General features: G+C 42.6%; 1 protein-coding gene across 3 annotated transcripts in view; it reads left to right on the top strand.

Annotated features, from left to right (window-relative positions):
* The window catches only part of LOC115171395 (alpha-1,6-mannosylglycoprotein 6-beta-N-acetylglucosaminyltransferase B), a 150434-nt gene extending 133108 nt beyond the window's left edge, over window positions 1-17326 (top strand). For 2 of the 3 annotated variants that reach the window (XM_029728164.1, XM_029728165.1), the window contains 9 exons: window positions 2339-2472; window positions 5245-5375; window positions 6195-6200; window positions 7433-7588; window positions 7686-7832; window positions 8023-8139; window positions 11754-11828; window positions 15796-16067; window positions 16372-17326. In XM_029728164.1, the coding sequence (XP_029584024.1) occupies window positions 2339-2472; window positions 5245-5375; window positions 6195-6200; window positions 7433-7588; window positions 7686-7832; window positions 8023-8139; window positions 11754-11828; window positions 15796-16067; window positions 16372-16570 (1237 nt within the window). In that variant the 3' untranslated portion in view covers window positions 16571-17326. The remainder of the gene's footprint in view (window positions 1-2338; window positions 2473-5244; window positions 5376-6194; window positions 6201-7432; window positions 7589-7685; window positions 7833-8022; window positions 8140-11753; window positions 11829-15795; window positions 16068-16371) is intronic. The other variant, XM_029728163.1, reaches the window with a different exon arrangement.
* Window positions 17327-25169: the final 7843 nt, after the last annotated feature.

The raw sequence follows: 25169 nt of genomic DNA on the forward strand, positions 1-25169 counted from the left end.
GTAGTAATTTAATACAGTTGAATGTTTACAAATTAGATGCGCTGAAATGAAAGCAATTTCTGAAAATGAGCTCGGATTATAGTGATATGTCTGATCTCGCAAACAATGTAAAGTATGTTTAGATAGGTGTAATCGTGTTGATACCCTTTTATCTGAGGGTATTCTGCTATTGACACACTTGTTGAATTATGCAAGAGAATGTGACAACAACCGCTATTAATGAGGCAGTCTAGACAGCGCAGGTGAGTGCAGGTAGGGTAGACAGAGCAAGTGTTTGGTGGTTGCAACCCTGTTCCTCACCTTTATATTAATGTATTCATACACCGAAGAAAAATATAAACACAACATGTAAAGTGCTGGTCCAATGTTTCATGAGCTGAAATTAAAGATCCCATACATTTTCCATACGCACAAAAAGCATATTTCTCTGAAATGTTTTGCACAAATTTGTTTAAATCCCTGTTAGTTAGCATTTCTCCTTTGCAAATGCACTCCATCCACCTGACAGCTATAGTATATCAAGAAGCTGATAAAATATCATGATCATTACACAGGTGCACCTTGTGCTAGGGACAATAAAAGGCCACTCTAAAATGTGCAGTTTTGTCACACAACACAATGCCATAGGTGTCTCAAGTTTTGAGGATTTGGCAGTACGTCCAACCGGCCTCACAACCGCAGACCACATGTATGGCGTTATGAGAGTGAGCGGTTTGCGGATGTTAACATTGTGAACAGAGTCCCCATGGTGGCGGTGGGGTTATGGTATGGGCAGGCATAAGCTATGGACAAAGAACACAATTGCATTTTATCAATAGTAATTTGAATGGACAGAGATACCGTGACGATATCCTGAGGCCCATTGTCATGCCATTCATCCACCTCTCATGTTTCAGCATGATAATGCCCAGCCCCATGTCACAAGGATCTTTACACATTTCCTGGAAAATGTCCCAGTTCTTTCATGGCCTGCATACTCACCAGACATGTCACCCATTGAGCATGTTTGGGATGCTCTGAATCAACATCTACAACAGCGTGTTCCAGTTCCCGCTAATATCCAGCAACTACCCTCAGACGTTGAAGAGAAGTGGGACAACATTCCACAGGCCACAATCAACAGCCTTATCAACTCTATGTGAAGGAGATGTGTCACGCTGCATGAGGCAAATGGTGGTTTTCTGATCCACGCCCCTACCTTGTTTTAAGGTATATGTGACCAACAGATGCATATCTGTATTCCCAGTCATGTGAAATCCAAAGATTAGGGCCTAATGAATGTATTTCTATTGACTGATTTCTTTATATGAACTGTAACTCAGTAAAATCTTTGAAATTGTTGCATGTTGCGTTTTTATATTTTTGTTCAGTGTGTGTATATACACAAATAGGCACATATGTTTCTTTATTTAACTTAAAATATGAGTACATTGTAAAAAATATATAAAAGTAAATTGAAAACCTGAATTCCCACTAAAATCCCTGAACTCGATTCATTATTTTTCCGTAAAATGTTTTATGTGCTATAATTCAGTCAATATCTGATTGATTATAAAAATATTCTTCATAATCTTCATCCATTATCCAACACAGGAGGTTGGTGGCACCTTAATAGGGGAGGATGACCACGTGGTAATGGCTGGAGCGGTTTCCATGTGTTTGATGCCATTCCATTTGCTCTGTTCCAGCCATTATTATGAGCCCTACTCTCCTCAGCAGCTTCCATTGTAAATGTCCAACTGTTGCATTTTATTAGAATTATTTTAAAAACCTTTTAACAATTTTGATGAGCGTTGCTACTAAAAGGTAGCAATCAAAGTAGTATATGTTAGTAGTGTTCCTGTCAAAATGTCTCTCTTATTCAAACCTGTCAGGTACAGTAAGTGGTCATTCACAAGGAAAGGAAGCCTTTTCCGACTATTAGGAAGCAGCCCCTCACACATTATGCTCCAGCAATGTCAGAGACCCACCAAAGAAGGGAGGTGTCGTTGTGGTGTCTAGACGTGGTTACATTGCTGTGAGTAAGAGGTCTGCATTTATCTCCCCTGTGGTGTGTAGTGGCCTAGCAGCGTGTGATTTAAAGTCAATTTCCTCCCACCTGGAGGGCAGGCTGATCCCAGCACACTGAGGGAGAGGAGAGGCACGGTGACATCCATCACCTCTGACTGCTTTACGGTTCAAGTCTCCTGGGCTTGGTTCCCATATCACTGCTTGTTAGAATATTTATCTGGTAAAAGCCCATGTCTATCATTGCAACAGGAGGCAATGTCTATCTATGTTCTGCTATTTTGACATACAGAACCCATTCATTCTCCCATCTCTTTCCTCTGTCTCTCAGGTGCCACATCCGTGTGATTGACACATTTGGCACAGAGCCGGCATACAACCATGAGGACTACGCCACCCTGCATGGCTACAGGACCAACTGGGGCTACTGGAACCTCAACTGCAGGCAGTACATGACCATGTTCCGTGAGTGAACTCTGAGCATAATCTCTCTTCTGACACTGGATGTGAGGGGAATGGGGTTGCGCTTGTTTATCAGGTATCAACCTCCGAAAGTGGGAAAGGGTAATAGGGATTTTAGTGGAGGTTTGGCTTTTGGAGTGTGTGTGTGTGTGTGTGTGTGTGTGTGTGTGTGTGTGTGTGTGTGTGTGTGTGTGTGTGTGTGTGTGTGTGTGTGTGTGTGTGTGTGTGGGCACAGATGTTGTGGGGCGCTTGTGTAGGCTTCTGGCCTCTCACAGTGGAAGCTCAGGGGCAGAGAGACGAGGAGGAGCCTGGAAGGGTAACAGCAGTTGTGGCCAAACAGATGCCTAGAGCTAGATACTAGAACTTAGCACCATAGGCTCTCAGTGGCAGGCACGCAGAGCTCAGACATCCAGCTGGGATCAGTGGAAGGAGAGGAGACTTCAGCTGTGTTTGTGTTCTTCCAATTAACTCCGTGAGCATAGCTTCTGTGGAAGTACTGCTGTTTTGGAAATACACATTGTAATTGCAAGCCACACTCATATTGGGTTTGAAATAGGAACACGTTATGAATATATATATATATATATATATATATATATATATATATGATTCTCATGGCTTTTTTTGTTTTTCATGTGTACTGGGAATACTCAGGCCTTGCATTGTTTCCTGGTTTATCGAGTGACCACTGGCCTTCTCTTAGGTGATGTGGTCCCAGCTGGCCCAATCAATTCCTTTAACCACTGTCTCTTTATTCCTACAACTTACTCAACATGCTTCTGACTTTCATCTGAAACTGAATGTCAATATTTAGTTTAGTGTCACGTGTGCTCCGTTTCCGGCCTCTAGGTCACCAGGCTGCTCGTTATGGTGCACACCTGTCACCATTGTTACGCACACCTGCGGGTCTTCAGACTCACCTGGACTCCATCACTTCCTTGATTACCTGCCCTATATACAGTTGAAGTCGGAAGTTTACATACACCTTAGCCAAATACATTTAAACTCAGTTTTTCACAATTCCTGACATTTAATCCTAGTAAAAATTCCCCGTCTTAGGTCAGTTAGGATCACCACTTTATTTTAAGAATGTGAAATGTCAGAATTATAGTAGAGTGATTTATTTCAGCTTTTATTTATTTAATCACATTCCCAGTGGGTAAGAAGTTTACATACACTCAATTAGTATTCGGTAGCATTGCCTTTAAATGGTTTAACTTGGGTCAAACATTTCAGGTAGCCTTCCACAAGCTTCCCGCAATAAGTTGGGTGAATTTTGGCCCATTCCTCCTGACAGAGCTGGTGTGACTGAGTCAGGTTTGTAGGCCTCCTTGCTCGCACACGCCTTTTCAGTTCTGCCCACACTTTTTCTATAGGATTGAGGTCAGGGCTTTGTGATGGCCACTCCGATACCTTGACTTTGTTGTCCTTAAGCCATTTTGCCACAACTTTGGAAGTATGCTTGGGGTCATTGTCCATTTTGGAAGACCCATTTGCGACCAAGCTTTAACTTCCTGACTGATGTCTTGAGATGTTGCTTCAATATATCCACATCATTTTCCTTCCTCATAATGCCATCTATTTTGTGAAATGCACCGGTCCCTCCTGCAGCAAAGCATCCCCACAACATGATGCTGCCCACCCTGTGCTTCACGGTTGGGATGGTGTTCTTCAGCTTGCAAGCCTCCCCCTTTTTCCTCCAAACATAATGATGGTCATTATGGCCAAACAGTTTATTTTTGTTTCATCAGACCAGAGGACATTTCTCAAAAAAGTACAATCTTTGTCCCCATGTGCAGTTGCAAACCGTAGTCTGGCTTTTTAATGGCGGTTTTGGAGCAGTGGCTTCTTCCTTGCTGAGCGGCTTTTGAGGTTATGTCGATATAGGACTCGTTTTAGTGTGGATATAGATACTTTTGTATCTGTTTCCTCCAGCATCTTCACAAGGTCCTTTACTGTTCTTGGATTGATTTGCACTTTTCGCCCCACAGTACGTTCATCTCTAGGAGACAGAACGCATCTCCTACCTGAGCGGTATGACGGCTGCGTGGTCCCATGGTGTTTATACTTGCGTACTATTGTTTGCACAGATGAACGTGGTACCTTCAGGCGTTTGGAAATTGCTCCCAAGGATGAACCAGACTTGTGGAGGTCTACAATTCTTTTGGCTGATTTCTTTTGATTTTCCCATGATGTCAAGCAAAGAGGCACTGAGTTTGAAGGTAGGCCTCGAAATATATCCACAGGTACATCTCCAATTGACTCAAATGATGTCAATTAGCCTATCAGAAGCTTCTAAAGCCATGACATCATTTTCTGGAATTTTCCAAGCTGTTTAAAGGCACAGTCAACTTAGTGTATGTAAACTTCTGACCCCCTGGAATTGTGATACAGTGAATTATAAGTGAAATAATCTGTCTGTAAACAACTGTTGGAAAAATTACTTGTCATGTGCAAAGTAGATGTCCTAGCTGACTTGCTAAAACTATAGTTTGTTAACAAGAAATGTGTGGAGTGGTTGAAAAATGAGTTTTAATGACTCCAACCTAAGTTTATGTAGACTTCTGACTTCAACTGTATGTCACTCCCTTTGGTTCCCTCCCCAGATGTCATTGTTTCTGTTTCATGTCTGTGTTTGTTTCTTGTTTTGTATTATGTTCCGTTTATTTTATTAAAACACTCACTCCCTGAACTTGCTTCCCGACTCTCAGAACACGTCGTTACATTGACTTTGACTTATTCAGCTTGACACTTTGCTATGTTTGTCCCTCACAGCACACACTCCAGACAACTCCTTCATGGGTTTTGTGGCTGAGGAGCTGAACGACACAGAGAGGCTGAGCATCCAGAGGAACAAGGTGGACAGCATGGCAGTGGTGTACGGCAAAGAGGCCAGCATGTGGAAGGTGATCATATGGATATTAATGTTCAATTTCTACACCACTAATGTGGTGTAGAACCTCTAAAGAAAACCATATTGCTGAGAGTGCACTTGACTGACACCCCAATGGGCGTATCACCTGCTCCTGTCTACAAGATATCAACAAACAAATGACTTTTTCCCTGCTAAGATGTGTAGTCCTTTTGAGGTGGCGTCTCAACATATTTACACAACAGTCAGCAGTCTGTTATACGCTGCAGTGTATTCTGTCATGATGTGATAAATGGAGTGCACCCCACTCCCAGCGTCAAGCTGAAACATGCCTAAGTTATTCTCTCCTATCTGCCAAGCATGACACTTCAATCCGCTAGGTATATGTATGTACGCCCAGAGAGGTGTGAGTGTTGTGGAAGTGGCAATTGTTTTTGTTTAGCGTAAATTCTCCCTCCAAGCTACAGGAAAAAGGCATCACTTATTGATGTCTGGCCGCCTCCCCGTGGTTGAATCAGCTGCATTTGTTCTCTCACTCTCTACGCTTATTGAATTCCCCCTCCCTCTGAACAGTTTGAGGTGCGAGGTATAATATTTCTGAATGTGAATGCCATCTGTGCCTGGCCCTCCCTCCAAACTGACTTCCGCTCACTGCTTCTGGCATTATCCTCAGCTCTCCGGTTCACATGCTTGTCAGCTATGTGTTGTACTACAGCTGTATGTCTACAAGGAGACAAAATGACTATCAATGACTATCAAAATGACTCTCCCACTCACTCTCTCTTGTCTCTTCTCCTTCCCACATGGTTTCCTCCTGTTCTGCTCTCATGCCATGTTGATGGATCATCTCCAGCTCCAAGTAAGTATACCTGCACTTCCTGTCAACGTTTTGAACACCCTCTGAAATGTTGTTTTACATTGAGCTATAGTACGGACTGTCCCTGGTGTTTGGTTTCTCTGCAGATTCCTTTTATAGAGATTGATACTGTTCATGCACAATGAATGTGTTCATGTTCCATTAAATGTGCCAGACAGTTAACTACAATTATTTTGGAATGAGTCAGCAGCTTTAGCTCTTCAGACACAGAAAGATGTTTCAGGTGAATCATCTTTATCTACCATAAAGATACTGGAGTTTTTCTAAAAAGGCCTGAGGGTTGTTATGCGTTCATCCTGGTCTATCTGCATCTTCTGCCATCCCCCTGTCAGATCAATAAACTGCTGCCCTATAACAGCTTTAGGAAAATACAAAAGGTGGAGTTTTAATCAATACTCAGAATATCAGCTCTCAACTAATGATAGTTTTACTTTGTGTGCTCTTTTATATTGAGCATCTGCAATGACATCAGTGGTTCTATTTACAACTGGAAGGCTTCTTAGTCTACAGAGGGGAAAGCTCATACATATGTATTTATATTGTGTTCAGTACAAATGTTCTATGTTAGGCTAAGTATGCCACTGAAGATTTGAAGCAATACAACATTCTCACCACTATATGTAAATCATGCTTACCCAATACATCTCTATGATCAGTGACCGGTGTGCTGCTGTAGCCAAGGTGAAACCCATGGTGCTGCTGTTGCTTGGTGTAGGAAATCAGATCACCCCTCTAATTGGCTATGCCAGTCTATATGCACTAGAGGCTACAGTAGCCACCCCACTAATCCTAGTAACAGTCTGTCATACAGGCTTCTGTCCACACTGCTCTGCACCAATTAGAAGCTCTCCAGGGTGAGAGGCCTATCAGTCAAGGGGTTTTAACTCTTCTGAGAGATGACCTCCATGGTACTGTAGTCTTCTTAGGTTGAGCACATTCTCCCTTGCTCTTCAGTCCCAGGAGGGTGACACAGATAGTATGGAGGAATCTCTAAGTGGAAGAGGCTGACAGCCAATGTCATGAATAACATGTTTGCCCCTGTCTTGGTTATGCCTGCAACCAACACACTGAACATAACTTTATGTTTGAGAAGAACTTTGAACTCATACAGAATTAGTTAAAAAAAAGGAGTTACATTCTGCATATTTGGGGTGGATAGGTAGATTATACTGTGTGCCCAGTCCGTCCTAACCATTTGTTCCATTGACCCATAGGGTAAGGAAAGGTTCCTGGCCATTCTGCATCGCTACATGGATATCCACGGGACTGTCTATTATGAGACACAGCGCCCTCCAGAGGTGCCTGCTTTTGTCAAAAACCACGGCCTGCTGCCCCAACAAGAGCTGCAACAGCTGCTCAGAAAGGCCAAGGTGTGAAGGGTTTCAATACCTTTTCATATTATATACTTCAAGTTGCCAGTAAACAGCAGCAGTTTGGTTCATCTTTTCTTTTCCTCTCTCAAACAAGCTTTTCATTGGGTTTGGCTTCCCATACGAAGGGCCAGCCCCTTTAGAGGCCATAGCCAATGGCTGCATCTTTCTGCAGCCCAAGTTTAAGCCGTCCCACAGTTCCCTCAACCATGAGTTCTTCAGAGGGAAGCCCACTTCCAGACAGGTGAGTGGGTTCTCTCTGTGGTGTCAGTGGACTGTCTCCATACTGTCGAGAAAATGAATGTTAGTCAGTGAATTAGTGCAAGGTAGGCCTCAACCTGACTCATGTGCTTCTCTGCTCGTGGCTGTGTCCATGTATTGTCTGGATGGAGACTGTATTGACTGATATAGTATTATGTTAATTCCTCCATCAGGTCTCCTCACAGCATCCCTATGCTGAGCAGTATATAGGCAGGCCACATGTCATCACGGTGGATTTCAACAACTCCCAAGAGTTTGAGTCTGCCATACGTGACATCATGAAGACCAAGGTTAGTATGCTAATTTCACTTGAGATGATAATATAATATATGCTATTTAGCAGACGCTTTTATCCAAAGCGACTTAGTCATGTGTGCATACATTTTAAGTATGGATAGTCCCGGGAATCAAACCCACTATCCTGGCTACAGAGGACCACATGATTTCACAGAGATAAGCGTGGCTGTTCAGAGACAAATGACCTTTCAGATGTATTATCTTCACTGCATCTCATGTTTAAGAAAGTCTTGAGTATTAACATTACCTACGCAAATGATTAATGGTGCCGTGGAGGTATATAATCTCCTCTCCCACAGACTGTATTTCCAGTTGTGACCCACTTCTCTCTCACATTGCTAATTGAGCTGTTAATCACAGGATCCAGTGTAACTGCAAACTGCATAGCTGGCTCCTTCCAAGGACTTTAGTCCTAATTGCCTCAGAGATGGAGTTGCTTAGTAGGTAAACTGGGCAGCAGACACCTGGGTTAGTATGGCAGTCTTCCAGAGGGCCCATACTGTCTTCTCCAGGCACTAACCATTGTCTACTGGAGATGATATGAATCTATCATGCTGTGCTCAATCTGTCGCCAGGCCAACATGCAAGGTACGGCCAATCGATCCCCCACCACGCGGGGAATAATGGCAGGTTAAATATAGCCCAGACTTGCTGCTGAGGGAACCAAAACGGAGCATCCACTTGATGTAATGCTGTGGTAGAACACGTGCATGTTTTTATTTTTATTTTACCTTTATTTAACTAGGCAAGTCAGTTAAGAACAAATTCTTAAATGTAATGGGTTAGGAGTGGAGTAGAGGGGCAGGAGGAAAACAAAACAACAAAATAATACAGGACACAAGCACTTTTCATTATGTTGATATACAGTGCATTCAGAAAGTATTTAGACCGCTTGACTTTTACATTTTTGTAATATACATTTTTTACCACACTTTTTTCGTCATACCCCATTATGATCTTGTCTCATCGCTGCAACTCCTCAACGAGCTCAGGAGAGGTGAATCATGACCCGCCAAACCACGCTCCTTAACACCCGCCCACTTAACTCGGACGCCAGCCACACCAATGTGTTGGAGGAAACACCGTTCAACTGATGACCGAAGTCAGGCTGTAGGCACCTGGCCTGCCACAAGAAGTCACTAGAGTGCAATGAGCAAAGTAAAGCTCCCCCCGGCCAAACCCTCCCCTAACCTGGACGACGCTGGGCCAATTGTGCGCCGCACTATGGGACTCCCGTTCACGGCTGGTTGTCATACAGCCTAGGATCAAACCTGGGTCTGTAGTGTTTAAGGCAGTGCTTTAGACCTTTGCGCCACTCGGGAGGCCCCAGACCCCTTGACTTTTTCCACATTTTGTTACATTACAGCCTTATTCTAAAATGTATTAAATAAATTAGTTTCCTCATCAATCTACACACAATACCCCATAATGACAGAGTGATAACAGGTTTTTATGTTAGCAAGTTTATTACAAATAAAAACACATCACATTTTACATAAGTATTCAGACCCTTTGCTATGAGACTCGAAATTGAGCTCAGGTGCATCCTGTTTCCATTGATTATCCTTGAGATGTTTCTACAACTTCATTGGAGTCCACCTGTGGCAAATTCAATTGATTGGACATGATTTGGAAAGGCACAAACCTGTTTATATACAGTAAGGTCCCACAGTTGACAGTGCAAGTCAGAGCAAAAATCAAGCCATGAGGTCGAAGGAATTGCCTGTAGAGCTCCGAGACAGGATTGTGTCGAGGCACAGATCTGGGGAAGGCTACCAAAACATTTCTGCAGCATTGAAGGTCCCCAAGAACACAGTGGCCAACCATCTCTGGAGCGCTCCACCAATCAGGCCTTTGTGGTAGTGGCCAGACGGAAGCCACTCTTCAGTAAAAGGCACATGACAGCCTGCTTAGAGTTTGCCAAAGGCACCTAAAGGACTCTCAGACCATGAGAAACCAGATTCTCTGGTCTGATAAAACCAAGATAGAACTCTTTGGCCTGAATGCCAAGTGTCACGTCTGGAGGAAACCTGGCACTAATCCCTGTGATATTCAGTGGTGTAAAAAGTACCCAATTGTCATACTTGAGTAAAAGTAAAGATACTTTAATCGAAAATGCTTTAATCGAAAATGACTCTAGTAAAAGTGAAAGTCACCCAGTAAAAGTCTAAAAGGATTTGGTTTTAATTATACTAATAAATCCTAACATTCCTTATATTAAGCAAACCAGATGGCATGATTTTCTTGTTTTTTTATTTTACAGATAGCCAGAGGCCCACCTCAACACTCAAACATAATTCATAAACAAAGCATTTGTGTTTAGTGAGGCAGAAGCAGTAGGGATAACCAGGGTTGTTCTCATGATAAGTGTGTGAATTGGCAAATCTTTCTGTCCTGCTAAGCATTCGAAATGTAACTTGTACTTTTGGGTGTCAGGGAAAATGTATGGAGTAAAAAGTACATTATTTTCTTTAGGAAAGTAGTGAGGTAAAAGTTGTCAAAAATATAAATAGTAAATTAAAGTACAGATACCCCACAAAAACGACTTAAGTAAAAATACTAGAAAGTATTACTGAAGTACTTTACACCACTGGTGATATTGTAATCAGGTATACTGGTCAGATATGATGAGTATGTATGCAGGAAATGCGGTCGGTTTAGAGATGTACATGTATTCTAAAGCTGAATTCAATTCAGACTCCATGGAGAGCAGTTTTTTTCCTCTCCTTTTTCTTTCCATTATATAAAGATGCCCAAAAGGCAAATTGCATTCTGGAATAGCTGATGAGGTGCCAGATACATTTCATTAAACTCAGATGAAATAAACGAGTAAGTGAATGCTAAAAGGAACCATTTTATCAGTTTAAAAGCTCAAGTGCCTCTGAGAGGCCTGATGGTAAACAATGAGATCTTTTTTAAATGGCACAGACATCTTAGGTTAGGTGATGTGGAATGGGAATACAGTACCATCACGCTGATTTGAACATTTCTCACTCCAACATGTATCATAATTATTTATGTAAGCTAACCCAAATAGGCTTTGGATAACAGCAAAATAGAAAGAATTGACCTGCAGACTTCATCCTTTCACACTGATGACTAATGTGTGTTTACTGCTGCACTGAAAATAAATGCCTTCTCTGTGCTGTTTTCACTGCAGTGTCACAGCATCTGTTGTGTATGTAACATACGTTCTAACCTCTAACTCTCTGAAATATGCCAGCTCTGGAGAAAGTTTTCACATGATCTGGTAAAGGTCAACAGTGGGAGGGTCATCACATCCTCCAGTGAGTTGTTAAAAAGATTCAGACATTCGGTTTAGCAGCTCGTACATAACCTGTGGTCGATTGTCAGCTTAATCCATTGTTTGTCATATTGATTTAGCCAATGCTAATAGAATAATGAAATCAAGTTAAAGGCTGTCACCTGTGATGTAGGAGGTCATTGATTATAATATGAAGCAGCTCATAATGAAGCCGTTCACAATTACCTTAATGAATATGTCAGCTTTGATTAACAGTAAAACGTTGCAGTACTATTATAGCTGTGGTGTTGATGGAGGTCTAAAGCCGATGGTGTGTGACGGTGTATGCTTTCCTTTCTGCAGGTGGAGCCATATCTGCCCTATGAGTACACCTGTGAGGGGATGCTGGAGAGAGTGCATGCTTACATCCAGAACCAGGTGGGTTTGTGTTGCATACACCGGCCTCCATTACCCTGGAGATGGTGCAGCCAACCTCATCCACATTTATTTATGCACAGGCAAGATGAAGTCACACTGTACTGTATACATATAAAAGAGTTAACTTGCACACACACAGTCCTGTTTAACTAACCTTGTGGGGACACACAATTCAGTCCATTTCCATAACCCTAAAACTAACCCAAGCTCCAAACCCTGAACCTAATTCTAAACCTAACACTAATTCTAACCTTAACCCCAAACCACCTAGAAATTGCATTTGACCTTGTGGGGACTGACAAAATGTCCCCAGTCGGTCAAATGTTTGTTCATTTACTATTCTTGTGGGGACTTCTACTTCCCACAAGTATAGTTAAACACGTCCGCGCACACAACCACACACACACTAAAAGCCTTTTAATATTTCTTTGCACAATTACACACATTGTCATGCTCCAGTACGTTCATCATGCTGAGATGATTTGTGCGGTGCACAGAGGGGCCTGTCTGCCAGTCTGGTTAAGGCCGTGGGAGAAAAGGGGAAATAGGGTGGCCTATGCCCAGCTCTGATCCACTCCCCCATCTGTCCATCACACACAGAGTAGTGTGCTCAGTGGGCTGTGACTGACTGAGACGCCCGCCTGGCATGTACGAGCACAGACTCCCAATCAGCGACAATCCTTCTATCCTCCTCCGTGGGCAGCACTGACCCCATGATCCTCACGGATTCTTTATTTAGAATTTTTATACTGCTTTCTTATCACACACACACACACACACACACACACACACACACACACACACACACACACACACACACACACACACACACACACACACACACACACACACAGACTCCGGATGAGGTGGGTGACAGCTCGCCCTGTTTTCCTGTTGAGCAGTAGCCCAGGGCTGGGGGGCCGTGGTGTGGAGGAGGCCTGGTTATTGCAGCAGGGCGCTGGGAGCCTGTTTAATAAACCGGGCTGGGGGTCAGAGGAAGATGACGCAGAAATATTATACCCTGTTCCTTATGAATAGGCCCAACTGGGGAGGTGCTCTCCCAGGGTTGATTCCTGCCTGAACCTCATTTTATTATTGGTGGCATAAATGTATTATAGACATGATGATAGTTCAGTGTTAAATTCAAATCTCCCTACCATCATATCTAAGCCAATATGACACCAATCTCAATGAAAAATCGCAAATCAACTTGATTGGAGGTACTCAACACACTCCCCGCCTCTTGTCATGAGCCATTACTGAGAACCACATAGCAGAGTATTTCTTGCGCCTACCTAGCTAAAATTCTAGACGTCGGATTAAAACAAGACTACAGCGTCCATAAAGCAACCATCGGGATTTGAAAAATGCCAGATTGACAAAATGTGTAGGTGTAACAGTTTTTTGTCAATTTATAGTTTATCCTCTCACATGCTCATTTCTGTCCATTAAGTGCCAAAGATGCTACCTTTTTGTGGCATTTCTGAAAGAATATGTAAGCGGTGCAAATGCATGCTTGCTAGCATCAGAGAAACTCATCAGTTTAATATCCATAATACATTCCAATACACTCTTACACAGTGCCAAACTAACAACTCTGCCATGTGTTGGATATTTTTCAACTCTGTCGCGCACACCTGTGTGAAGCTAGCCACAATAGTGGAATTTGCAGTTCACCTTCAAAATAAAAGCCCCCATTGAAAATGATTCAAACTGATACAAATAGTGGTTGAGATGTTGAACAGCCCTTAGCCGTGGTATATTGGCCATATACCACATCCCCTGGGCCTTATTGCTTAATTATGTTGTATAATAATGTTGCATAATCACCTTCCAGTGTAAAAACCTTGGAATTTAAAAACAAGGTTTTAATTGAAAATAGGCATTGGTCTGAAGCTGAAAAAATAAAGGAAATTCCCATGAGCACCACATTGCCTATTTCACCCATACTCTACCTAGGGTTTCCAGCACACAGCTTCAACCTACTACAGTAGCTATGTTGTTCTTCAAACTATGTGTAGGCAGGTTGCTTAGGATTCATACTCTTCAGAGGGATAATGGACTTTACAGTGTCCTGCTATCAAAATTATGTATGCCGGTATGTGTGTATATACAGTACCAGTCAAAAGTTCTGACACACCTACTCATTCATGGGTTTTTCTTAGTTTTTACAATGTAGAAAATAATGAAATAACATATATGGAATCGCGTAGTAAACCAAAAAGTGTTAATCAAATCAAAATATATTTTTGATTCTTGATGACAGTTTTGCATAATCTTGGCATTCTCTCAACCAGCTTCACCTGGAATGCTTTTCCAACAGTCTTGAAGGAGTTCTCACATATGCTGAGCACTTGGCTACTTTTCTTTCACTTTGTGGTCCAACTCATCCCAATTGGGTGGAGGTTGGGTGATTGTGGAAGCCAGGTCATCTGACGCAGCACTCTATCACTCACCTTCTTAGTCAAACAGCCCTTACACAGCCTGGAGGTGTCTTGGGTCATTGTCCTGTTGAAAACAAATGATAGTCCCCCTCAACGCAAACCAGATGGGATGGCATATCGCTGCAGAATGCTATGGTAGCCATGCAGGTTAAGTGTGCCTTGAATTCAAAATAAATCACAGACAGTGTCACCAGCAAATCACCCCCACACCATCACACCACCTCCTCCTCTGTGTCTCACAAAGACATGGCAGCTGGAAACAAAAATCGCAGATTTGCACCAGTCTAATGTCCATTGCTTGTGTTTCTTGGCCAAAGCAAGACGCTTTTTCTTATTCGTGTCCTTTAGTAGTGGTTTCTTTGCAGCAATTCAACAATGGCCTGATTCACGCAGTCTCCTCTGAACAGTTGATGTTGATGTGTCTGTTACTTGAACGCTGAAGCATTTATTTGGGCTGCAATCTGAGGTGCAGTTAACTCTAATGAACTTATCCTCTGCAGCAGAGGTAACTCTGGGTCTTCCTTTCCTGTGGCGGTCCTCAAGAGAGCCAGTTTTATCATAGCGCTTGATGTTTTTTGCGAATGCACTTTAATAAACTTTAAAAGTGATTAATTTTATGTATTGACTGACCTTCATGTCTTAAAGTAATGATGGTCTGTCATTTCTCTTTGCTTATTTGAGCTGTTCTTGCCATAATATGGACTTGGTCTTTTACCAAATAGGGCTATCTTCAGTATACCACTCCTACCTTGTCACAACACAACTGATTTGACTCAAACACATTAAGAAGGAAAGAAATTACTCAAATTAACAACACACACATGTTAATTGAAATGTATTCCAGGTGACTACCTCATGAGTTGGTTGAGAGAATGCCAATAGTTTTCAAAGCTGTCAAGGCAAAGGGTGGCTACTTTGAAGAATCTCAAATATAAAATATATTTTGATTTGTTTACTGCATGATTCCATATGTGTTATTTCCTGGTTTTGATGTGTTGACTATAATTTTATGTGTGTAGAAAATAGTAAAAATAAAGAAACCCTTGAATGAGTAGGTGTGTCCAAACTTTTGACTGGTACTGTATATTCATATTATTTCAGGAGGCTGGAAGGCCATTTGTATGTCATAAGAGCTATGGTGATGCTGCTTTTATTATTCTGTCTAAATCAGAACCCATCAGAATGTATAGCTAATAAATGAATGTATAGTTCACAGCTGAATTAATAAAAATATATATATTGTCACACACAGGATAGGTGCAGTAAAATGTGTTGTTTTACAGGGTCAGCCCTATTAGTACAGCCCACCTGGAGCAAATTAGGGTTAAGTCTTGCTCAACGGCACCGACAGATTTTTCACCTTGTTGGCTTGGGTATTTTGGTTACGACCTTTTGGCTCAACGCTTTAACCACTAGGCTACCTGCCGCTTCAATGCTGAATGTAGGCTACAGTAGAATTGATTGATGAATGTAATGCTGAATAGCCAGATTGTGTAGTTATTCTGTTGTATTGTACTCGGCAGGAATTCTGTGCACCCGAAGCTCCATTTCCCTCAGCGAATGCATCCAGCAGTTGGCCAGGCAGCCCCCCCAGCCCCTTTGTCCTGCTGCCCAACTCCAGTGCCCTGGCCTGGGCCTCCAACATCAGCACTCCCCCCTCCTGGCCCCCGCTTAGCGCCCTGAGGCTGCTGGCCTCCCTGGAGGGCCAGTCGTGTATAGATGCGTGCCAGAGCGCAGGCCTGATCTGTGAGCCCGCCTTCTACCGCTTCATCAATATCAAAGAGGCCTTCAGCGGGTGAGCTGCTGCTGCCTCCCTCCACCTCCATGTGATCACACCACCATATGTTACACATTACATTTTGTAATTTAACATTTAGCAGATTCTGTTATACAGCACGATCACTGAGGAAACAATCAATATGAGCATCTTAAATTCTTCTGAATATCCTCCCTCATTCTAATGCACTACCCAGTGTGCTTTGGTGTAATGATATTGATAGCCATTTATGAAGCCTTTTTTAAAACATTGATTATAATGTAAATCACATGACAACATGAATAATGATATATAAAGACATTTCTCTGGTGTCTCTGCCCAGGCTGGAGGTGCAGTGTGAGGGGGTGGAGGCTGAGATGAACCACATCTTCCCAGCCTTCTCAGTGGAGAGTAGTGAGTGTGGCCTCCAGAAAGACCCTATGCTGTTCAGCTGTGCCGGGGCCAACACCAAGTACCACCGCCTCTGTCCCTGCAGGGACTACCGTAAGGGCCAGGTGGCGCTGTGCAGGGACTGCTTATGACTGTGACCAGCACCTGGGGGAAGGTGACCTGCCACCACTCCCTCAGCCGTCCCCGAGGCCCTTTCTATAGGTGGGAGGGACACTGAGGAGGATGGCCCTGCTGGAGGTCACTGTGGGTGACACAGGTGAACCGGTAGGGTCGGTCACCATGGGGTAGAGGAGCAGCTGTACACTGCTGGTATCATTATAACACAGGGGGGAATGCGTCACGGAACTGGACAGCTGGATAATGTTAAAGTGAGAAAAATGAGACTCCCTACCTGCTGCTCTGACCGGAGGCTCAGTGCATTGGCAATTCTGAAATTACTAGAATACCCGGTCGCCAAACCCACAAAATGGCTGCCAAACAAGACGTATGGCTGACATAATGCATCTCAGGGAAATGCATGATTGTACTGTACCCTGCTATAAGGTGAAAGTTTTGCAATAGTCTTTATGGACTACATTTGGTCCAACAACAGGAATGTTAGGGGGATGGAGTTATGAGGAACACAGAAGTGAGGGGATTCAAAATGATATCCCTGATAATAGTATTGCAATGCTATAGTTGCTAATATCTGCATTGCTTCAAGTGACATGCAGATACTGTATGGAATGTAATATTCTGTGAAATACTTTGATCATAATGCAGTTGGGATACTTGTACAGTAGATGCACTACTAGATGTAATATTTTCCATGTCTCATACATTACTATATTTGTACATACAAGTGTTGATTAATAAAAAAGAAACATTCTGGTACAACTCTAAAACAAGTTTAAGAGTCAGGTTACATCTTGAGACATGAATGAGTCTGTAGATTTAGAAAAGCAATTGAGTGTAAAGCTGTCATCCATCTTTTTTGGTAAATTTCACAAAGCCAAATGGAAGACAATGCTCTAATGACTTCTTTCAGAGTTGGTGATTTCTCTGCAGGCACTGTTGGCTTGGACGCATTTAGATCATGGAGTGGTGCCTAAATACCCACAGACAATTTGTGAGAAGGTTGCCAGAGTGGGTGGAAGGCTGCGTTTAGATGGTGCAGATCAGAGTGAGTTCTGTTGGGACGGAGAGTAGTGTTGCTTATCCATGGCTCTAGGTGCAATAGATCCCACCTCTCACTCATCTCACCTCAACCAGCAGCTCTACAGTTCTTTGCTATCTTGGTCTGTCCGACCTCAGGATTTTCAGTCTTGTAGACACCAATGATTTACTGAAGTAACCGTCAAACACAAACTTATACTCCACAGTCGCCATACCCCAATACCATGATGAGACCCTGTAAAGTGAGTTTGCAGGGGAGCTGGTCCATGTCCCAGTCTGTCTCTGAGGGAGATTGAGCTGGAGGTAGATGTTGAGAAAGGCCATATACTGTAGACAATCATTCAATTATCCCTTTGCAATCAACAGGGTTGATAGCCCTCATCAGCATTTCACATTCCCTGACCTGGGTGTAAAATGAACGTCATCATTCACTTGAGGTTGCCAATAATGTACTCATTCATTTACATAGATTTTGATATAGAGGCACCAATATGGATTTAGTGAAGGAAACTGATGGAGACATTTCTACAACATCTGATGTGAATTTTACGATTCTTCCACTAGTATAGACAAGTAGATCACTCTTTCATAAAACACATGGAAGACACTCAAGCACATGACTGATTCTATCATTTCAGAGAATGACATTAACCGACACAGACAATCTGTGCTGATGACTAAACAAAGTTTTAGTTCCAAACTCCTGTTTGTCCTCCCACGGTCTTCTCCCTCCTGTGGTTGTCCTGATTAAGATGCCATTGCCAGGTTGCGTATCACTCCTCTCTGGAGGTAACAGAGAGCCTCGCAAACTCCGCAGGGGGAAAATAGAGACGGTAGAAATTAGAGAGATGAACCTACCTTCAGGCCTGAAGAGAGAGAGGGAGGATGTCTACAGGCAAACCTGCAAGCTCTAACTTCAAACAGGTGTCTACCATACAGGGTTCCTATGGGAACCAGGCCACTCAGTCCTGAGAGCTATATCAAACTTATCTCCAATGGACTGTGCCAACGTCATGTCTGCACACGTTTTTTGTGGCAGTCCGTCCAGATATTAAAAAGGAAAATGGCTCATTCTGTCCAACAGTGTAAATTGTTTTAATGGAATGGTGAGATATGTGCATTCTGAAGTGCATTTCAATCTGCAATGAGAAACTTTTTCCAATTAGGTCTTTCTTCCTTAAATGTTTTGTCCAGTAGATATATCTACTACTGACTTGAATCACAGCTACAGTACAGTGCTTTGAGTATTGGTGCGGCATATTGTTCATTATGTTTTTGTTACATGATTTAAGTGAGGTGATATGGGATTTAATGACAATTTTATAGTGCCAGAAATAATCCACCAACTTTTTCTACCACACTAGACTAACATGCACAAAATGGCTGAGGTGACGTGAAAGACATTCTCATCATAGCTGCTCCAGAAATGCTGAACACTCTTAGCCAAGATAAGATAAGTTTTAATGGGATATGTTGAGAGAAGATGATTGGAATTTGCCAGCTTAATGAAGGTGCTTATACTCCATTGTCACCCGAGTTTAATGGAGACACACATTTAAGCCCATTCTAATCATATTTTCCTGTCTGTGAACTCAAGTTGAACTTCAGCTTGAAAAAGCACAGGCACAGGAGTGAGAACTGAAGGATGGCGAGGAGGAGAGGAGAAAGCACAGGCACAGGAGTGAGTACTGAAGGATGGCGAGGAGGAGAGGAGAAAGCACAGGCACAGGAGTGAGTACTGAAGGATGGCGAGGAGGAGAGGAGAAAGCACAGGCACAGGAGTGAGTACTGAAGGATGGCGAGGAGGAGAGGAGAAAGCACAGGCACAGGAGTGAGTACTGAAGGATGGCGAGGAGGAGAGGAGAAAGCACAGGCACAGGAGTGAGTACTGAAGGATGGCGAGGAGGAGAGGAGAACGATGGGAACGGGGTGAGGGAGGCGATGAGCTTTTCCTGTTCCAACTAACTTTGAACCTAAATTCAATGACATGGTGATATTTTTTGTTGAGTTCATGTTAGTTGACAATTTAACCAAATGTAAATCAAAACTAGACTGACTGACGTCTGTGCCCAGTGGGGAGGCTCTCCCTTCGCCCAACCGTCCTTTTGATTGAGATGTTAATCTGGAGGTCCTGACTCTGAAGTCACTAAAGATCCCATGGCATTTACTGAAAGAAAACCCCTTTGCCAATGACGTAACATTTATGGTCTGTAATAGAGTTTCTCTAATGCTGCAGGTAATAACCAGTTCGCATTCCCCAGCTGGTGTAACTCCACCATGCGTTGAGCAGCAGTCTAACTGTGACTTTGTGAGGTGAAAGTGGACTGAAGCAGCAGAGAGGTCTATAATGTATTATTATCTCATAAGCTACAGTGCATCTCTGCTGGTCGGGAGATAAGAGGATTAGACTGTAGAGAGCCAGCAGCACAGGTTGGAGCATCTTGACTCTCAAGAGGCTGTCTTTGATTTTATAAGTGTGTTGTTTTCTGGAGTGTTCAACTGTCATGGTCAAGAACCAAAAGTAGAAAGGGTCATTTAATTGCCATGCAGTAGTTCTGGCTCACCTAACTCCCTCCTTCAGCTTACTGTACAGGTCTTACCAAATTGTATTAGTCACATGTGCTGAATACAACAGGTAGACCTTACAGTGAAATGCTTACAAACTCTTCCTCAACAATACAGAAAATAAAAACACATGAGAAATTAAACACACAAGAATGAAGCTACATACAGTGGCAAGAAGTAGTATGAGGAAATTGGAAATACCTGGATTTCTGCATAAATTGGTCATAAAAATGTATCTGATCTTCATTTAGGTCACAGCAATAGTCTGCTTAAACTAATAACACACAAACAATTATACGTTTTCATGTCTTTACTGAACATACCATGTAAAGATTCACAGTGCAGGGTAGAAAAAGTATGTGAACCCTTGGATTTAATAACTGGTTGACCCTCCTTTGGCAGTTTTCTGTAGTTGCGGATCAGACCTGCACAACGGTCAGGAGGAATTTTGGATCATTCCTCTTCACAAAACTGTTGCAGTTCAGCAATATTCTTGGGATGTCTGGTGTGAACTGCTCTCTTGAGGTCATGCCACAGCATCTCAATCGGGTTGAGGTCAGGACTCTGACTGGACCACTCCAGAAGACATATTTTCTTCGGTTGAAGCCATTCTGTTGTTGATTTACTTCTGTGTTTTGGGTCGTTATCCTGTTACATCACCCAACTTCCATTGAGCTTCAATTGGCGGACAGATAGCCTAACATTCTCCTGCAAAATGTCTTGATAAACTTGGGAATTCATTTTTCCGTCGATGATAGCAAGCTGTCCAGGCCCTGAGGCAGCAAAGCAGCCCCAAACCATGATGCTCCCTCTGCCATACCTTACAGTTGGGATGAGGCTTTGATGTTGGTGTGCTGTGCCTTTTTTTCTCCACACATAGTGTTGTGTGTTCCTTCCAAACAACTCAACTGTAGTTTCATCTGTCCACAGAATATTTTTCCAGTAGCGCTGTGGAACATCCAGGTGCACTTTTGCAAACTTCAATGTGCAGCAATGTTTTATTTTGGACAGCAGGGTGGTGTCCTCCCATGAACACCATTCTTGTTAAGTGTTTTACGTATCGTAGACTCGTCAACAGAGATGTTAGCATGTTCCAGAGATTTCTGTAAGTCTTTAACCTGTCTGGGAACCGTGGGACGTTTGCGTCCCACCCTAGTCAACAGCCAGTGGAATCGCGTCGCGCGAAATACAAATACCTCATAAATGCTATAACTTCAATTTCTCAAACATATGACTTTTACACACCATTTTATAGATACACCTCTCCTGAATCGAACCACGTTGTCCGATTTCAAAAAGGCTTTACAGCAAAAGCAAAACATTAGATTATGTTAGGAGAGTACCCTGCCAAAAATAATCACACTGCCATTTTCAAAGCAACTAGCATGCATCACAAATACCCAGAACACAGCTAAATGCAGCACTAACCTTTGACAATCTTCATCAAATGACACTCCTAGGACATCATGTTACACAATACATGCATTTTTTTGTTAGATAAAGTTCATATTTATATATAAAAACAGCATTTTACATCGGCGCGTGACGTTCAGAAAATATTTTCCCTCAAATGCTTCCGGTGAATCAGCGCTACAATTTACAAAATTACTATTCGAAAACATTGGTAAAATATAATATTGTCATTCAAAGAATTATAGATTAACATCTCGTGAATGCAACCGCATTGCCAGATTTAAAAATAACTTTACTGGGAAATCACACTTTGCAATAAACGAGGTGCTATGCTCAGAAAAATAGGCTAGGCGATACAGGTTAGCGCCATCTTGGAGTCATCTAAAATCAAATATACTATTGTAAATATTCACTTACCTTTGATTATCTTCATCAGAAGGCACTTCCAGGAATCCCAGGTCCACAACAAATGTAGTTTTGTTCGAAAAAGTTAATAATTTATGCCCCAATAGCTCCTTCTTGTTAGCGCGTTCCGAAGGCTACTCATAATGTACGAAGCGCGCGGGACTTGTCCTCACGAATGTGCAAAAAAAATGTATTTACGTTCGTTCAAACATGTCAAACGTTGTATAACAAATCTTTAGGGCCTTTTTCAATCAGAACTTCAATAATATTCAAGGCGGACGATTGCATTGTCTTACTAAATATTTCGTAACGAAAGAGTACCCACGGGCACGCGCATCATAGTAGTAATGGCCCTCCCTCTATGACAAACTTTCCAGGCCTCTCGTTCGGTCAGTTTTTACCGGAGAAGACTCAAACCACTTTGTAAAGACTTGACATCTAGTGGAAGCCTTAGGAAGTGCTAAATGAATCCTAACTCACGGTGTGTTTCATAGGCAAAGTGTTGAAAGTGATTCCACAAATCAGATTTCCACTTCCTGTTAGGATTTGTCTCAGGGTTTTGACTGCCATATGAGTTCTGTTATACTCACAGACAGTTTTAGAAACGTCAGTGTTTTCTATCCAAATCTACTAATTATATGCATATTCTCGTTTCTGGGTAAGAGTAGTAACCAGTTTAAATCGGGTATGTTTTTTATCCGGCCGTGAAAATACTGCCCCCTATCCCCAACAAGTGACACTCTAGGATTCTTCTTAACCTCATTGAGCATTCTGCTCTGTGCTCTTGCAGTCATCTTAGCAGGAAGGCCACTCCTAGGGAGAGTAGCAACAGTGCTGAACTGTCTATTTTATAGAGAATTTGTCTTACTGTGGACGGATGAATATCAAGGCTTTTAGAGATATACTTTTGTAACCCTTTCCAGTCAAGTCAACAATTTTTAATCTTAGGTCTTCTGAAGTCTCTTTGTTTGAGGCATGGTTCACACCAGGCAATGCTTCTTGTGAATAGCAAACTCAAATTCTGTGAGTGTATTTTATAGGGAAAGGCAGCTCTAACCAACATCTCCAATCTCATTGATTGGACTCCAGGTTAGCTGACTCCAATTAGCTTTTGGAGAAATCATTAGCCTAGAGGTTCACATACTTTTTCCAACCTACACTGAATGTTTAAATGATGTATTCAATATAGTCAAGAAAAATAAACTAATAACACACAAATTATTGTAAGCACACTATGTTCGTCTGTTGTGACCTAGATGAAGATCAGATCGAATTTATGCAGAAATTCAGGTAATTCCAAAGGGTTCACATACTTTTTCATGCCACTGTACAATGCATTCGGAAAGTATTCAGACCCCTTGACTTTTTTATGTTCAGCCTTATTCTAAAATAGATTAAATAGTTTTTTCCCCTCGTCAATCTACACACAATACCCCATAATGACAAAGAAAAAACAGGTTTTTAGAATTGTTTGCAAATTTATAATGAGAGAAACTGAAATATCATAAGTATACAGACCCTTTACTCAGTACTTTGTTGAAGCAACTTTGGCAGCGATTACAGTCTCGAGTCTTCTTGAGTATGACGCTACAAGCTTGGCACACCTGTATTTGGGAAGTTTCTCACATTCTTCTCTGCAGATCCTCTCAAGCTCTGTCAGGTTGGATGGGGAGCGTCGCTGCACAGCTATTTTCAGGTATCTCCCGAGATGTTAGATCGGGTTCAAGTCCGGGCTCTGGCTGGGCCACTCAAAGACATTCAGAGAGCTGTCCCGAAGCCACTCCTGCGTTGTCTTGGCTGTGTGCTTAGGGTCGTTGTCCTGTTGCAAGGTGAACCTCCCCCCCCCCCCCCCCAGTCTGAGGTCCTGAGTGCTCTGGAGCAGGTTTTCATCAAGGATCGGTCTGTACTTTTCTCCATTTAGCATTCCCTCGATCCTGACTAGTCTCCCAGTCCTTGCCGCTGAAAAACATCCCCACAGCATGATGCTGCCACCACCATGCTTTACCGTAGGGATGGTGGCAGGTTTCCTACAGACGTGACGCTTGGCATTCAGGCCAAATAGTTCAATCTTGGTTTCATAAGACCAAAGGCCGGACGATTCCTTCGACTTCATGGCTTGGTTTTTGCTCTGACATGCACTTTCAACAGTGGGACCTTATACAGACAGGTGTGTGCCTTTCCAAATTATGTCCAATCAATTGAATTAACCACAGGTGGATTCAAGTTGTAGAAACATCAAGGATGATCAATGGAAACAGGATGCACCTGAGTTAAATTTCAATTCTCACAGCAAATAAGTAAAGGTATTTCTGTTTTTATTTTTAATACATTTGCACAAATGTCTAGAAAACAGTTTTTGGTTTGTCATTATGGGGTATTGTGTGTAGATTGAGGACATTTTTTTTTTAATAAGGCTTTAACGTAACTAAATGTGGAAAAAGTCAAGGAGTCTGAATACTTTCCAAATGCACAGTACAAGGATTACCAATAACATAAATGTGCAGGCATGCGTGGTAGTTAAATTAAGGTAGATTTGGACATGTAGGCAGGGGTAAAGTAACTAGGCATCAGGATGGATAATAATAATAAGAGTAAAAAGTAGCAGCAGCGTATATGATGAGTGTGATCGTGTGTGTGGCGTCAGTATGTGTGTGTTATGTGTGTGGCTTCAATATGCGTGCGTCATGTGTGTCAGTGTGTGAGTGTGAGCATAGAGTCCAGATAGTCCGGATAGCCAATGATTGGCTGTTCTGCAGTCTCATTGCTTGGAGATAGAAGCTGTCTCGGAACATGCTATGGTACCACTTGCATGCCAGATGGTAGCAGAGAGAACAATCCATGGCTTGTGTGGCTTTAGTCTTTTGCAGTTTTCTAGGCCTTCCTCAGACACTGCCTGGTATAAAGGTCCTGGATGGCAGGGAGCTCGGCCCCAGTGATGAACTCGGCCGTCCGCTCCACTCTCTATAGAGCCTTGCGGTGGTGCAGTTGTAAATCCTCTTGGGGATCTGATGGCCGATGACAAATCTTTTCAGCCTCCGGAGGGAGAAAAGGTGCTGTTGTGCCCTCTTCACGACTGTGTGGGTGTGTATGGACCATGTTAACTAAGATATGTGTACACCATGGAACTTCCACTACAGCCCTGTCGATGTGGATGCTCTGAGCACATGCCTTGGTATTGCGTCTGGTCCCTGG

This window comes from Salmo trutta, chromosome 32 (assembly GCF_901001165.1).
Source record: "Salmo trutta chromosome 32, fSalTru1.1, whole genome shotgun sequence".
Classification (NCBI taxonomy): domain Eukaryota; kingdom Metazoa; phylum Chordata; class Actinopteri; order Salmoniformes; family Salmonidae; genus Salmo; species Salmo trutta.